Raw genomic sequence first — 17,922 nt, 5'->3', positions numbered from 1 at the left:
TTCTGGGTCTCCTGCTGTACTCAGTGGATCCTCCCACTGGCCTTACTTTACTACTGTTTCCTTGAAGCAGAACTCCGAGAAAGAAACACTGCATGGCTTAGCTGCTCGTTTTTGTCTTGGGGCGCACAGAAAGGCTATACTTGATCCTCCAGAAAACAGCTCTCCCCCACATCCAGCGGTAGACTGTTTCTGCTGTCCTTATGTCCAGAGCTGGTCAATGGGCGTTATGACATCAGGAGCAGTCCATGCTAGCATGCGCAGGGGGGAGGGGGGGCTGGAGCAGCAAGTACTGGTCTTGCGCTAGGAGGATCAATGGATTAGGTAAGTATATCTCTGCTCTCCTCACCCCTAGACAAAAACAAGAAGTTAACCCATGCAGTGTGGACAACGTGCCACTGCATGCAAGAAAAACCTTTTCCCTGGAATTGTTCTTTAACCACTTTTCAACCACCCACTTCCGCCCCCGCTCGTCAGCGGGGAAGCCGATGCAGCAGGCAGGTGTCTCCGATTGCTGCCTTACACCCGGCGATCGTTCCCCGCTGAGAGAGAAGTTGTAAACACAGCTGACCGTTCTTCTCCCTGGAATGATCACAGAGCCCCTGTGATCCTTCTATATAGGATCACAGGTCTCTATGGTCATTCCACAAGCCACACCCCCCCACAGTTAGAATCACTCCCCTAGGCTTACATTTAACCCCTTGATCATTCACAATGTTAACCCCTTCCCTGTCAGTGTCATTATTACAGTATATTTTTAGCACTGATTACTGTAGTAATGTCACTGGTCCCCCCAAAAGTGTAAAAAATGTCAGTTAGGGGTCCGGTCTGTCCACCGCAATGTCGCAGTCCTGCTAAATTTACAGATCGCCGCCATTACTAGTAATAAAAATGACATAAATCTTTCCCTTAGTTAGTAGATGCAGTAACTTTTGCGCAAACCAATCAAAATACGCCTATTGCGATTTTTTTTTTTTTACCAAAAATATGTAGCAGAAAACAGATTGACCTAAAATATTGATTTTTAATTTTTTTTTTTTTTTTTGGGAATGTTATATAGCAGAATGTGAAAAATATAGATTTTTTTTTCAGAATTGTCGCTCTTTTTTTGTGTATAGCGCAAAAAATAAAAATCGCACAAGTGATCAAATACCACCAAAAGAAAGCTCTATTTGTGGGGAAATAAAAGGACATAAATTTTGTTTGGGTACAGTGTTGCACGACCGCACAATTGTCAGTTAAAGTCACACCAAGTTGAAAAAAGTGGCCTGGTCATTAAGGGGGGCAAATGCTTCCAGTCTTAAAGTGGTTAAGGCTGGGCTCACACTGATGCGGATTGGATACCGGTTTCCGCATCCAATTTGCATGACAGGAGAGTGTGACCGGCTCTTAATGGAGTGCGTCTTTGGCTCCATTTGCGGTTCGAATTCAGGCAAGAATTTGCATATAATTTGCATCTGAAACGGTGAACAGGGAGGCAACAGATCCCATGCATGAACCCACGGCCACATCTGTGTGATCCCGGCCTTATGCTGGCCATACACGTATAGATTTTTGGACAAGAATGTTCGTACGAAAAGTCTTTGAACATTCGATAAATGACCAAATGTCGTCAAATTGTCTTTTGCTTTTAACATTCAATTTTAAAATGAATGTAATTTCTGAGCGATAGCCACATACACTGGCCGAAAATGAGTTGATCGAGAAAAGTTTCTGAGAAAAGTTCCTGCCCTTTCGAATTTTCCTGTCACTGCAGTCGAAAACGGACATCCAATTGACCCCACTAACGATTAGAAAATCAAACAAATTTTCTTAAAATGAAAAATTCCAAATGAAAATCTATACGTGTATGGCCAGCATTAGTGATGTAGGTATTAACAGGGGGAACCATCAAGCTCAGCAGGGACCAGGGATCTGACACTTCTGGCAGTGTCAGTTTCTAAAAATGATTTAGCTGCTAGTTTCCATTGATTCAGATTGGAGGTGTGGGCAGCGGGAGAGTAATTATTTACTTCTTCTTTTGCAGAGGGCCCTCAGGTTATGGATTTATTTAGGGGTCACTTTAAAGTGGTAGTAAACTGTACTTTTTTATTTTTACTTACAGGTAAGCTTATAATAAAGCTTACCAGTAGGTTAAATGAATATCTCCAAAACCTGCACTGATTAGGAGATATTCTAGTGAGCAGCAGCCAGTGATGTCACCAGCGCATGCACTCCCCAGGAATGACAAACCCATGTCAATCCTTCAGAGCTCTGTGCTACAGCCGTGACTCCTGCGCACATGCGTGGGAGTGACATCATCGCGGCTCAGCCAGTCAAGTGGCCACAACCCAGAAGGAAGACCAGATGAAAATGGAAGCCTCTGCAGCGGCGACAGCGTGCCACTGGAGGGCTTTGTTGCAAGGTATGTCTTTCATAAGGTGCTAGTATGGTATGAATACTAGCACATTATGCCTTTACCTTGCAGGGGGAAATCTTTTTTTTTTTTTTTTTTAAAGTTTACTACTGTGTTAACCACTTCCCCTTAGGTGGAAGTCATATGACGTCCTGGGGTTTAAGTGGGGATATCTGAATGATGGGTGCAGCTGCAGGCATCATTCAGATATAATTTTTTTCCCCTGGCAATTCCCTTCAACATAAGAACAATCATAGCGGCTGAACAGCTGCTTGATCGTTCTTACAGGCGCCCCCCCTCCCGCCACCCTCCGGTGCTTCTACCGGCTTGCCCGTGCGAGCGGCGAGCCGGAAAAGGAATCGGCCGCCAGCAGAAGTGTCACCATACAGACTGCGAGGACCAGATGGTCCTTGGCAGTCTCTATGACTCTCGGATGCCCGGGCGCGACGTGATGACGTCACGCCCGGCCTGGCAGTTTCAATACTGCACTGATCTTGGCATTCAGCTGAGATCTTTTGTTGTTTTTGTTTTTTTTTTGTTTTTTATTTCTTTTTTTTTTTTTTTTTAAATTTCAGGTTTTCTAGCCTGTAGGAGAGATCTGAGGTCTTATTGACCCCAGATATCCCCATAAAGAGGACCTGTCATTCACTGATCCTATTACAAGGGATGTTTACAAAAAAAATTAAAGGGAAAGTGTAAAAATAAAAAAATAAAATAAACAATAAAATAAAATTAAAGTGCCCCCGTCCCCGCACGCAGAACACATGCGTATATCACGGCCACATATGTTCATGTTCAATCCATACATGTGAGGTATCGCCGCAAACATTAGAGCGAGAGCAACAATTATAGCCCAAGACCTCCACTGTAACTCTAAACTAGTAAGCTGTAAAAATGTTTAAAGCGGCCCCTATAGTGATTTTTATGTACTGAAGTTTGCCATCATTCCACGAGTGTGCGCAATTTTAAAGCGTGACATGTTAGGTATCTATTTACTCGGCGTAACATCATCTTTCACATTATACAAAAATATTGTGTTAACTTTAGTGTTTTTTTTTTTTTTTTAATTCACAGTTTCTTTTCCAAAAAAAACACGTTTGAAAAATTTCTGCGAAAATATCATGTGACATGAAAAGTTGCAATGACCGCTATTTTATTCCCTAGGGTCTCTGCTAAAAAGAAAATATATAATGTTTTGGGGTTCCGGGTAATTTTCTAGCAAAAAATGATGATTTTTACATGTAGGAGCGGAGTGCCAGAAATCTCCCGGTACGGAAGTGGTTAAAGGATAAGTTCACTTTTCTAAAAAAAAAATAAATGTATTATTTTTTGTAGTAGGAGCCTGTAAAGCATTTCACCAGCCATCAGCAGATCGCTGATGCCATGCAGGTCTCCTGCACACTGTCCGTGTATTTGTGTGCCCGTACATCCCATACAGAATGCACAACTGGGTAGAAAATCTCCATGGAAAGCTTTATAATGAGAACATGGCTGTACCTGGTTAGCTGGGGCATTTGGTTGGAATAGAATTTGCTCATTTTTTTTTTTTTTTTTGTTACTGGTTTCTGTCTCACAGCTCGCACTATGTGCGCAGATAGCCCAACCGGAGGTATAAATATGTATGAAGTATGAAAAAAAGAGCTTTGAGGGTCACGTATCTAATTTTGTCTCTATAGCTCCAATGTACTCTTTACAGAGTACATTAAATCATTCTCATTCCTCTCAGCCCCCGAAAGAGCGTTCGGCCTGTTGTCTCTATACACAAACAACACATTAGGGCCAGTAGCCGCTTATAATATGGTGTGGGAGGAAATTCTCACATACAATCTCCTTTATTATTGGCCTTGCGAGGATTGATCCGAGGTATCCGTGCTAACCACCGAGAAACAATGCTGCAGACGGGCTCATATTTCATTGATTAGTGCATTTTATGGCACTAACTTATTCAGCAGCAATTTACAGCGAAAGTTTATTGGATTATTTCCATCTATCAATGCCCACAAGCAACACTTCCAGTTATTAGCTCCAATCACAGACAAACAGTTACCATGTAGTTGTGGTGCCCTGCGATCACCATGGGCATTGGTAATCACATTGTCTGGGAGTAGAACTGTCTGTGCTTTTTATTAATTACAAGCTTGACACTTAAAGGGAGAAACTTGTTGCTATTGGCAAACGCATTTTGATAAGTGAGTTTTGGAAATACAGAGTTTGTATGGAGTTCCTTTGTGTTATAGTGGTGTTGCCTGTTAACCACTTAAGCCCCGGAGGATTTTACCCCCTTCCTGACCAGGGGGTATTTTGAGATTCGGTACTGCGTGACTTTAACGGACAATTGCGCGGTCGTGCGGCGCTGTACCCAAATGAAATTGACGTCCTTTTTTTCCCCACAAACATAGCTTTCTTTTGGTGGTATTTGATCACCTGTGCGATTTTTTGATCATGCGCTATAAACAAAAGAAGAGCGACAATTTTGCAAAAATAACAATATTTTTCACATTTTTTTTTATATGAAATTCCCCCAAAAAAAATGTAAAAATCAAAATTTTCTAATATTTTAGGCCAATTTGTTTTCTGCTACATATGTTTGGTAAAAAAAAATCGCAAAAAGCGTATTTTGATTGGTTTGCGCAAAAGTTATTGCGTTTACTAACTAAGGAAAAGATTTTTGTAATTCTTGTTTTTTTTTTTTTACGAGTAATGGCGGTGATCTGCGATTTTTTTTTTTTTTTTCTTGCGGGACTGCGACATTGCGGCGGACAGATCGGACCCTTGACTGACATTTTTGACACTTTTGGGGGTACCAGTGACATTACTACAGTAATGAGTGCTATACATATGCACTGTTACTGTAAAAATGACACTGGCAGGGAAGGGGTTAACTTTATTGGAGAAGGAGGGGTTAAGTGTGTCCCTAGGGGCGTGCTTCTAACTGTGCAGGGATGTGGCTTTTCATGTAACGGCAGAGATCTACGATCCTACATAGCAGGACCGTATGATCTCTGCTGTTACACAAGGGAGAGTGACAGGCGGCTTTGTTTACATTAGCCGCCTACCTTTCTCCCTCTGTAACTGACGATCGCGAGTGACCGGCGGACATCGAGCCCGCCGGTCACACGCGCGGGGATCAGAGTGAGTGAGCGAGTGGTGGCGGGAGAGTGCCTCCGGCAGTGCACGCTCGCCCCCTATCGGCTCGCAGGCGAGTGACGTACCGGTACGTCACTTTCCCTGGCCGGGGCTGACCACCGCAGTATATGTACTTGCGGCGGTTGGCAAGTGGTTAACAACTTCCACACTATTTTGGCAGGAGCTAGTTAATATATAAATTAGCTGAACTGTGCGGACAACTAGAAAAATATTTTGGATGTAGTGATAATGTTTCCTTTTCTTCTTTCAGGTACCTGCTGGAGTCTCTGGACTCAAACCAGAAACATTTCAGAAGTTTTGGGCAATGTACCTGCATGGGGCAGTCTAGATGAGCAGGAAGATATCTGTACATACCGGTTATGGAATAAAAATTAGATATTTATATAACATTGTGTCATCTCTTATTTTCCAACATCTAATTGGGAGATGTATAGCTTGAAATACGTTTTTCATGAGAGATAATTTTAGGCTAAGGAACCAAAAAGGCCCTTCAATTAACCAATATGGTGCACAGTACCGCCTTCTTGGAACATAAAATCTACATGCCCCATTCCATCATAAATCCCCATAATAAGGGTTGTTTTTCTCATTTTAGGATAGTGGGCATGGTCATAATTCCCCTATGTCCCTTGGCCAACTGTACTTCATAACTGCTGGTACAGCTTGACCTTTTGTTTTTTTTTGTCTTCAAACAGCAGCTGTTTCAGACTTGTTGCTAGCATAAGTGCTGTGCATGGAAATTGCAGGTTTTATAGAGTAGGGCACGGGTCCTTGAACTTTCTAAACAAATGACCAGATGATCACTGACCATAGGGGAACCATGCTGTTGCTAGTAGGAGTAGAAAATACGGTCACTGAACACAGCTCTGTGTTGTTTACATTCACAGAGCTGTGTTCGGGGAAGCACAGAGCCGATCACTGGGTGCTGGCAGTTTATCATTGGCCGGGACCCAGTGAATCAGCATGTGCTGTGGGAAAGTACAGCCGGGTGGGCTGGTGCACCCCCTACCCAGGTGTGCAGAATCATGTAAAACTACATTGCTCGATCAGCAAGTGGATTAATGTCCCTGAAAGGAATAGTGCCCCCTCATTGGTGTCTGTGGGAGGAATAGTGCCCCATCTTATGTGTTGATGAGAGGAATAATGCCCCATCGTTGGGTGTTAAAGAAAGAAATAGTGCTTCAATATTGGGTGTCAGTGGGAGGAATAGTACCTTATTGTTGCTGTCAGTGGAACCAATAGTGTCCCAATTTGGTATAAGTAAGAAGAATAGTGCCCCTAGGCTCAGTTAAAGCAAAGTTCCGCATCTGGCCTGTGGGCTGCAGCGTGGGAACCAGTGACAAAGTATAACCGGACCAGTCTGGGTATACATCTTTGTTGGTCCTCAAACCCTACCCAATGGACACTGTTTTCGTGTACTGCACTGAAGATGGCCAGCAAGTGTGAAACAGCTGTATGCAGTTAGGAATAAACTGCATTCTAATATTCTGTTGTATCAACAGCTGTCAGTTTATGCAGTGCTTTACACATATAAATTGTATATTCAAATCAGTCCCTGCCCTCAAGGGGCTTACAATCTAAGGTCCCTAACTCACATGCATACACACTAGGGCCAATTTTTATTCAGGAGCTACAGTATCTCACAAAAGTGAGTACACCTCTCATTTTTTTTGTAACTATTTTATTATATCTTTTCATGTGACAACACTGAAGAAATGACACTTTGCTACAATGTAAAGTAGTGAGTGTACAGCTAACAGTGTAAATTTGCTGTTCCTTCAAAATAACTCAACACACAGCCATTAATTTTTAAACTGCTGGCAACAAAAGTGAGAATGCCCCACAGATGCTCAATAGGGTTTAGGTCTGGAGATATGCTTGGCCAGTCCATCACCTTTACCCTCAGCTTCTTTAGCAAGGCAGTGGTCATCTTGAAGGTGTGTTTGGGGTCATTATGTTAGACTACTGCCCTGGGGCCCAGTCTCCAAATGGTCTGCTTCAGTATGTCACAGTACATGTTGGCATTCATGGTTCCCTCAATGAACTGTAGCTCCCCAGTGCCGTCAGCACTCATGCAGCCCCAGACCATGACAGTCCCACCACCATGCTTGTCTGTAGGCAAGACACACTTGTCTTTGTACTCCTCACCTGGTTGCCGCCACACACACGTGACACCATCTGAACCATCTTCATCCTCTGCAGCAACGGGCACTCATACATCTATTTCCTAAAGACATCCTCTGGATATGATGCTGTGCACATGCGCTCAACTTCCTTGCTCGACCACGGCAAGGCCTGTTCGGAGTGGAACCTGTCCTGTTAAACTGCTGTATGGTTTTGGCCCCCAGTTTCGGGGTCTTGGCAATCTTCTTATAGCCTAGGCCATTTTTATGTAGAGAACAGTTTTTTTTTTTTTTTTCAGATCCTTAGAGAGTTATTTGCCATGAAGTGCCATGTTGTACTTCCAGTGACCAGTATGAGAAAATGAGAGTGATAACACCAAATTTAACACACCTGCTCCCCATTCACACCTAAGACCTTGTAACACTAACGACTGGACAGTGGTCCTTTGTTTAGAATGTTAGGAGACCCCTGCTTTATACAATTGTTTAGAGTTCATTAGACTTGAAAATGCTACCAGTTAAATAGCCATTCTCCCCACAAAAAAAAAAAAAATTGAAAATGTTACAGTGTGCTGCTGAATCAAAACATCCCCTATTCAAACATGAGGGTAGTGTGTGTATATATGTATGTGTGTGTGTGTATGTATATATATATATATATATAGTCTAGTTTCAAAACTAACTATAAGAGCTGGTTCACACTAATCCAACTCAGTCGCCCGACTTTGAAGTCGCCCGACTTTGAAGTCGCCCGTGCAGCACCACTTCATCGCGGCTTGCAAAGGACTTCTCATAATGAAAGTCAATGCAAGTCGCTCCAACTTAGCCAAAAAATAGTGCAGGAACCTTTTTCTAAGTCGGAGCAACTTGAGTCGCTCTGATTAGAACGGTTCCATTGCACAGCATTGGAAGCTACTTGTCAGGCGACCAAGTAGTGTGAACCGGCTCTTAAAGTCTGGACTGTAGACAGGCCAGTTAAGCACCTGGCCTCTTCTACTAGAAAGCCACTTTGTTGTCATAGATGCAGTTTAGCATTATTCTATTGGAGAAAAAGAAAAAAAAAAACAGCATCTGGATGGGAGCATATGCTGCTCTAAAACCTGGATATTTTTTTTTTCCTTCAAAAAGTACAATTTCTCCGTTTAAACATTTGATATGTTTTCTATTGTGAATGAGTTTTTTGAGATTTTCGAATCATTGCCTTCTGCTTTTATGTAGATTTTACACAGCGTCCTTATTTTTTATTTTTTTTTTTTGAATTGGAGTTCTACTACATAGATTCAGAGGAAAGTCACCAATGTGCATGGACCAATTGAGTAGCTAACAACATGCCAACAGCACAAAAGGAATTTTACAAAAATTCTGTTATTTACTGACCCCTTCCTGGTTCTCTATTGTGACACATCCCATGCAGCAGAACACAAGTGAACTGGATAGGAGGAGTGGTGGGGGTAGCATACAGAGGAACCAATCTCCTCCATTTTCCTCCTGCCGCTACAGGAGGAAAAAGGAGGACAGTGATTTCTCTACATGCTGCCCCCTGCCCCTGCAATGCCATATAATGTGGAAAAAGGTTTGGTTGACTGAGCTGTGACAAATAGATGAAGGAATGTTTCCCATTCTAAACAGTCTATTTGGCATATAATTGTTACAGTGTAAATATTTTTATATGCCACTATTTTTTAGTCAGCAATAGTCTTTTGGGCCCAATGAGTGGAATAGTACATAGAAATCAACTTGGTTGGTTAAGCAAACAAAGACGTCAACCAGACCCAGCTGTGCTGCTGCTACATGCCTGATCTACAAATAACAGAAATTTGCAGTACAGGGCAATTCATACATTGTACATTTGAGATATATTTAATCCCATAGTGGCCTCAGTGTTCATCTTGAGATTTGTAAAGCTTTTTTAGTTGTGGATTACACATGGCAAGCACCTATGATCTCTCTGCCAGTAACATCCTCACTAATCTTGGTGTTTACCCACCCAATCTATGTTTATGGTGTAAAAGGTTTATGAAGGAGGTCAGGCTAGCCAACTTTCTGAGTCCTCCGACAGTCGCCGCCCCCTCATAAGTCATCACTATTGGGTATTGACTTCCACTCCGCAGGAGTAGCTAGGCATAAGACTTAGTCAAAAGAACAAAAGCATTTAACATAGACACACCCATGGGGGCTGTCCCACTGGTCAATACCCCCTACAGTAATCCCTCCCAACTCAGTTTGGTAGAATAGCTGTAGGTGTACAAGAAAAACCCCCAAAAGAGGGGCGGGGACTGTCAGAGGACTCAGAGAGAGGAATTTTACGGTAACATTTTACAAAAATTCTGTTCTCTGATGTCCTCTGACAGTCGCCGCCCCTCATAAAGTCATCACTGTTGGGATGTCCCAAAGCAGTGTAGACATGAGGGGTGGGCAACGCAGTACCCACATCAGAGAAAGGAACCTTACACGCACAGTAAGAGAACCTTCTGGGCAACAGAAAAGTGCTCAACAGGAGCAACAACCCAGAAAAGCAAATAACCCAGGGGATAAACAACCCCAACAGCCAGGAACCCACAAAAAAAACAAGGGTCCCCTATGGCACTGCCACACTGAGAACTTTGCGCCCAAAGGAGGCATCAGCTGATGCCAGAACATCTACCGTATAGAATTTGGAAAAGGTGTGCACCGACGACCAAGTCGCAGCCTTGCACACCTGGGCCACCGAGGCCTGATGCCGGTAGGCCCAGGACGTACAATGATCTGGTAGAGTGCGCCTTAACAGGAAAGGGTGGAACCCGTTCCCTCAAAGCATAGGCCTGTTCAATGGTCTATCTGATCCATTTGGCAATGGTCGCCGCAGACGCAGCCATGCCCTTCCGAGGTCCCTCAGGAAGGACTAAGAGGGAATCCGATTTCCGAAAGGATTCAGTGGACGACAGGTATACCCTGATCGCCCTGACAACATCCAAAGAATGCAACGCAACCTCCTTAGGATGCTTAGGCTTTGCACAGAGCAAAGGCAAAACAATGTCTTCATTAAGGTGAAAATCAGAGACCACCTTAGGGAGAAAAAAACAAATGAGGTTGCAAGACCACCTTATCCTTGTGAACCACCAAATAAGGAGAGCAGCAAGACAACACCACCAACTCTGACACCCTGCGAGCCAAAGTGATCGCCACTAGAAAGGCAACCTTTTTAGACAGCAGAGGTAACGATATCTCCCGGATGTTTTCAAAGGGAGAACGCTGTAATACAGACAGAACCAAGTTCAAGTCCCATGGAGGTAAAGGCTCCCTCCGGGGAGGAGCCAAATGTCGCACACCTTGAATAAAGGTGCGAATTAAGGAATCAGACACCACAGGGCGTTGAAAAAGAACAGCCAGTGCAGAAACCTGGCCGTTTATCGTGGCCAGCACCAGGCGCTGGTCCACACCAGTCTGAAGGAAAGCCAACACTCATCACCGAGTATGAGCGAGGAGAAAACCCCCTGGACTCACACCAGGCAAAATAAGCTTTCCATGTACGGTAATTGATCTTACCAGACGAGGCTTTCCTAGCCTTGATTAAAGTAGGAATGACCTCTGGGGAGAGCCCCCTGTCTCTCAGGACCGGGCTTTCAACAGCCAGGCCGTTAAAGCCAGCGACTGTAAAGCAGGATGGAAGATCGGTCCCTGAGACAGTAGATCTTCCCACAGTGACAGCCGCCAAGGAGGCTCGACCGCCAGGTGAACAACGTCGGCATACCAGGACCGGCGTGGCCAGTACGGCGCCACTAGGATCACCAAGTGCAGTTCCGAGGTTAGCCTGCGAAGGAACCTGGACAACTGAATCTGAGGAAAGGCATACATCAGACGATACTGATGCCAAGGGGCCACCAACGCATCCGAGGCATCCGCCCGCGGATCGCGCGTTCTTGCCACAAACTTTCCACCTTGTGGTTTAGCCAAGACGCGAACAAATCCACGTCCGGGGATCCCCACTTCGCACACAGCATTTGGAAGACCTCCGGGTGTAGGGACCATTCCCCCTGGTCCAGGGTCTGGCGACTCATAGTCGGCCTGCCAATTCTCCACACCCGGAATATGAACTGCTGCTATTGCCGGGACATGAGTCTCGGCCCAAGACAGAATGTTGGTCAGCTCCCGGGCCGCCCGGGCACTCCTGGTGCCCCCTTGGTGGTTGATGTAAGCCACCGCAGTAGCATTGTCCGTCTGTACCCGAACAGAACGGTCCCGAAGTCGATCCGACCACTGGAAGAGAGAGTTTGATCGCTCTCAATTCCAATATGTTGATTGGAAGGGAGGATTCCTCCTCCGACCAAGTGCCCTGGGCAGACAGGTTGCCCAGGACTCCACCCCAGCCCGAAAGGCTGGCATCTGTGGTAATCACGGTCCACAGCAACGGACAGAAGGATTTTCCTTCTGACACAGCCGGGGACTGAAGCCACCACAGAAGATCCATTCTGGTCTGGTGACTCAACGAAACCCTCAGATCCAAGGACTGAGGAAGCCTGTCCCACCTGGCCAAGATCTCTGCTTGGAGAGACCGAGTGTGAAACTGAGCAAATGGAATCGCCTCGAAGGCTGATACCATCAACCCCAGGCACCGCCTACAGGTCCTGAGCGACGAGGACTGGTTGTCCCTGAGGGACCTGACCTCGTTTTGAAGGGTCCGGAGCTTGTCCTTCAGCAGAAAAACCTTCACTCAAGGTCCAGAACCATTCCCAGATAGGGAAGACGAACCGAAGGAGACAAAGTCGACTTCTGAACGTTGATGGTCCAACCAAACTCCTGTAGCGTCTGTACCGTAGTCGACAGATCGCACGTCAGGTTCTGACTGGCACTCGATCTTAACAGAAGATCGTCTAGATATCCCAAGACCGCAATGTCCTGTGCCCTCAACAGGCCCAGAACAGGCGCCAGCTCTTTGGTAAAGACCCTTGGAACCGAAGCGAGACCGAAAGGTAACTCTACAAACTGATAATGGTCCTCCGCAATGGCGAACCGAAGGTACCTCCGATGACCCTCGAAAATGGGGATGTGCAGATACGCATCCTTCAGGTCGATAGAGGCCAGGAATTCCCCTGGACTCAGGGAGGCCACCACTGAGCAGAGGGATTCCATGCAGAACTTCCGAACGCGCACAAAGCGGTTCAAAGCTTTTAAGTCCAGGATAGGACGCACCTTGCCCTCCTTTCTGGGCACAGTGAACAGATTGGAGTAAAACCCCCAAAACCTGTCCCGATGAGGCACCGGGACAATTACCCCCTGGACCAAGAGGTCCTGCACTGCTTGATGCAGGTCCTGTAAACGCCCTGGGGTCAAATGAAGATTTGAGGGAAATAATCTGTCCGCCGGCCGGGAAAGGAATTCGATCTTGTATCGTGATCGAATGATTTCCTGAACCCACCTGTCCAGAATACAGAGCAGCCAAGGTTGGAGGAAACCGCGCAAACGTCCCCCCACCCCTGAAACGGGTGAGGGCACCCCTTCAGGCAGAGGCAGGCTGAGCCGCCGTGCCGGCATGGCCAGACTTTTGCTTACCCGCCCAGGGCTTCTTCTGGCCACCTTGGCCCTTGAAAGGCTTGCCCTTGAATTGTGACTTAAAGGCACAAAAGAACCCCTGAGTGGGTCTAAAGGCGGGACCCCGCTTGCCGCGAAAGGACTTGTTCTTCGGATTCTGGGGCAGCAGAGTGCTCTTGCCCCCAGTGACTACTTTCACCAAAGTATCCAAGGCCTCGCCAAAAAGGCGAGACCCAGCATAGGGGAAAATCAGCCACCGTTTTCCGTGACATCTGGTCAGCCGACCAGCTCTTCAGCCAGTTCAGTCGACGGTTTAGCACCGCGACACTAGACAGGCGTGCAGCTAAAGGGGCCTCATTTAAGGCCGCATCGCACAAAAATACCCCTTGATGAATTTGGTCCATCATTTCCAGCGCAGCAGGTGGGGCAGAATCAGACACTAGTGTGCGTCTAAGCACCTTAGTCCAGTCCGCCACCGCCTGAGCCACCATGACAAGCAAAAATAGGGTTGAGCATGGAACCCGCCACCGTATAGGCATTGTGGGCAAGAGACTCCAAACTCCTATCCGTAGGATCCCGGAACACCGGGGTATCCTCAATGGGAACCAGAGTAACCTTGTTCAACACGGCCACAGCGTGATCCACCTTGGGAGCCACGCACCAGCGCGCATCCGTAGAAGGCGCAAAGGGGTACAGCAGTTTAAACCGACTAGGCACCGTGAAGGGGCGTTTTAAACTGCGCCATTGTTCATTCACTGTGTGATGAAACTCAGCGGGACAGGGAAAAACCTGCGCCGACTTGCGTGCCCTATGTGTACCAAATGAGGACACAACGGCCGGAGGAGTGGGCTCATCCTCCAAATGCAGTGTTTCTTTCACAGAAGAAATCAAATCATCCATGTGTGCGCGTTCCTCAGGCGACCCCGGGGAAGATTCCTCAACCCCCTCCACCTCTGCCTCCCCCTCAGACCCCAGAGGGTCCAGGGACGAGCGAGACCCTGACAAGGGCACGCCAGCCACATCACCATCTGAATCAGAGGAGAAAGATAATCTGGGCCTTTTCCTAGCAGCACGTTCAGCCATCAGCACCTCCATTTTTGACACCAAAGACGCCACCACAGCGGCCAAATTAGGTATAACGGGGGGTTCAGCAGAACTGGGGTCCCCACCAAGGCTGGGGGGAATTTGCTGTCCTGAGAGTCCATTGCAAAAAAAAAAAAAAAAAAATTGTAAAAGTACTGGCCCTTTAAAAGCGCTGCGGATAGCGCAGCCCACCGCTATAAACACAGTGTACACAGACCCCCCCAAAAGGGACAAAACTGAGCCAGGTAGGATAGAACAGAGAGATATGGAAGAGACAGTCTGCAGAGCCCCACAGAGTGTTACCACACCGATCGCTGCTCCAGAGGAAAAGGAAGTGAGGTCACCAGAAGCTGAACTATAAGCTGCAAGGCCCAGGGAAAATGGCTGCCCATAGGAATGAATGGAAGGCTTCGGCAAGATGGCCGCCGACATGTGCTCGGAACGATCGTTCTGCCACACACAAGATGGCGCCAAAATCACTACATAGCAAGCTATAGCAAAATCCACAGTGAAGCCAGACATGCTGCCCACATCCAAAATGGCGGACCGCGCTGTTTTTAGCCGCAGCGGTCACCTCACATACAGTCTGCACCTCCCAAACACTAAGTGACACAGGAGAGGGGCCCCCACACCACACAGTGCCAGCAGTGTATTAAAGAAGACCCCCGCAGGGATCGCATCAGGGAGCCCCACAAACGCACAGACATGGGGAACACACAGCAACACAGGACTGCCACCCCAGACAGAGGTCCCCACACAGAAAGTACTTACCTGTACCAGATGGTGTGGGGTGCCTCTATGAACGGAAAGCCTCTGTCAGATGACAGGGAATGCCTTCAGCCAAAAACACAGGACACTGCAGCACAGAACCGCAGATGTGTCCAGTGAGGTAGCCACCTCACAGGCTGCATCCCTGCTGCGAGCAGGGATGGGTCGTTCATAGCGCCAGGGCGAACCATAGCCGAACGCTCGATGGCAGGCTGGGGATCCATCTGACCCTCTGCCCTGGAGAGCCAGGGCGGCCAGTCCGATTCCCAGCTCCGCATGATCCATCTTCATCTGAAGATCCTAAACAGCTAGTAAAGCAAAGAAAAAACTGACATTTTGCAAATAAAAATCAAAGAAAAGATTAGAAAGGCTGAGACCGAAGCCCCAGCACAGGGAAGCCTGACTACTCCTGATGCTAGGCAGACACAAACTGAGTTGGGAGGGATTACTGCAGGGGGGTATTGACCAGTGGGACAGCCCCCATGGGTGTGTCTATGCTAAATGCTTTTGTTCTTTTGACTAAGTCTTATGCCTAGTTACTCCTGCGGAGCGGAAGTCAATACCCAATAGTGATGACTTATGAGGGGCGGCGACTGTCGGAGGACGTAAGAGAAATTTAATTTACCAGCTCCTTTTTCTGAATGGACAGTCATACATAGTGATATTGTAAAAAACATAATAATAATACAATTAAAATACCAAAAAATAAAAACTACTGACCCCAGTGGGTGAACTTCCAGGATCACAAAGGTCACACTCGTGACCAAGCCCTGGCATTCCACCACCGTGGGGAGGCCCCAAGATGGCAAGAAGGAGGCCCACTGCAGAACTTGTGAAAGGACCCTGCAACGAGAGTAAAGGGCCCCAGGATCAGTGGGAATGGCCCTTTATGGTTTCTTGCACTGGGGCCCTGAAGGTTCTAATTACGCCTCTGATTTGGATACCATATAAGTGGTTTAGAAAAATATATCTTTCGCACTGATTCTAGGGCTTTGGCCTTTGCAAATCAAATTACCAATTTTACAATTGCCTAAAACGGAGGGCGGCTTGGCTGTCCCTCATCCTATAGTTTGCTTGTTGGAGGCTCAGTTGCAACATTTTGCAGGCTGGGATGTTGGGAATTTAGCCACTCCTATCCAAGCCATCCTGTTGACAGACTCTTTTAGGTACAGTCTTCCGGCACATTTGGGTCTGTATTACCAATAATGTTGGGCCCAAGTTGGCATCAAAGGGTTTGAGAAGAAATGAAACGTATCATGAACTATAATTGCCTTTCAGTATACAAGTCCCTATGAGACAATCCCAGATTAAGGTGTCCTTTTATGAAACTGAGATGAGCAGTGATCCTGCTGATCGCAGCTCATTTCCGATCTTTATTGGTTTATGAAACAGATGATCAGGGGAGAACATGTTCTCCGCTGATCATCTCTACACACGGAGAATCTGTCATTGACAGACACAGAAATGGCCAGGTTATGAAGCTGCGATCTCTGCACTTCACTGGTGATCCTTTTCAGAATTCACACTCCCGGATTCACCAGCCTGAAGGTGGTGAATCAGGGGAGAACTGAGGGGGAAGGAGGAAGATTATCGACTTCCTTCTTCCTTGTTCAGACCCCCCCAACACAGTAATTATGTCCCCATAGCCATATTTATGTATATATACACATACATTTATATATTTCATGTGTGTATATATAAAATGTATGTGTGTATGCAGTATATGTATGTAGGGGGACTAATTTTTTTATTAACATTAGTGGGGATCGAGCCCACTTGTACTCAGCAGTGATAATCTATCACTGCTTTTTACATGGTTTCTCGTACTGTAATCTCGATTTGTCTCACAAGATTACAGGCGGCACATTCACTTCTATACAGATCTCAGCCGTTCTCCAAGGAAAAACTTCTCCTCTGTTCACCCTGTGAGAACTGAAGTTCACTGCTTCATAAAAAGGGTGCCAGAGATGATAATTTTCCCCGGAGAACTGCCGAGAAGTGAACGGTGAAAAAAATTCAGTTTCATAAATGGACACCAATAGGAACTTTGCAAATTAGAGGGATTCGGATACTGGTATACCAAAGGAATATGGGTTGTGACCCAGATATATACCCACTAACCAGGATCTTCAAAGAAACTTATTGCCAGCTTTTGCAGTATATGTATGTAGGGGGACTAATTTTTTTATTAACATTAGTGGGGATCGAGCCCACTTGTACTCAGCAGTGATAATCTATCACTGCTTTTTACATGGTTTCTCGTACTGTAATCTCGATTTGTCTCACAAGATTACAGGCGGCCCATTCACTTCTATACAGATCTCAGCCGTTCTCCAAGGAAAAACTTCTCCTCTGTTCACCCTGTGAGAACTGAAGTTCACTGCTTCATAAAAAGGGTGCCAGAGATGATAATTTTCCCCGGAGAACTGCCGAGAAGTGAACGGTGAAAAAAATTCAGTTTCATAAATGGACACCAATAGGAACTTTGCAAATTAGAGGGATTTGGATACTGGTATACCAAAGGAATATGGGTTGTGACCCAGATATATACCCACTAACCAGGATCTTCAAAGAAACTTATTGCCAGCTTTTCCTATTCACGCTTTTCTAGTATCCCCAAATAGGCATGCACTGGCCATGAAATCGTAGAAAATAAAACTTAAAGTGTTACTAAACCCACAACAGTAAAATCAGGGTGTATATGCAGTAAAGCATGCTTGTTATACTCACTGTGGAATTTAAGGGGTAATCCTCTGCATTGTGTAAAAAGGGTGTTTGATCCTGTCTTCTCTAAACCTCCCCCATTTCCACTGTCCCCTGATAATTTCCTGATAGCACAGTCTATGGAGTCAGACTGCATGTGCTCAGTTTGGTGCGTCAGCTCAGGGCCAATCAACACTG

At 46.0% G+C, this 17,922-nt stretch overlaps 1 protein-coding gene across 1 annotated transcript in view; it reads left to right on the top strand.

The window, feature by feature from the left end:
* MRPL37 (mitochondrial ribosomal protein L37) overlaps positions 1-5,926 on the top strand; it is a 29,726-nt gene extending 23,800 nt beyond the window's left edge. The window contains exon 7 of the mRNA XM_082264891.1: positions 5,790-5,926. Coding sequence (XP_082121017.1) covers positions 5,790-5,867 — 78 coding nt within the window. The 3' untranslated portion in view covers positions 5,868-5,926. The remainder of the gene's footprint in view (positions 1-5,789) is intronic.
* The last annotated feature ends 11,996 nt before the right edge of the window (positions 5,927-17,922 follow it).

Source organism: Pelophylax lessonae, assembly GCF_965119305.1.
Source record: "Pelophylax lessonae genome assembly, chromosome: 8".
NCBI classification, from domain to species: domain Eukaryota; kingdom Metazoa; phylum Chordata; class Amphibia; order Anura; family Ranidae; genus Pelophylax; species Pelophylax lessonae.
This window is presented reverse-complemented; position numbering and strand designations above follow the sequence as displayed.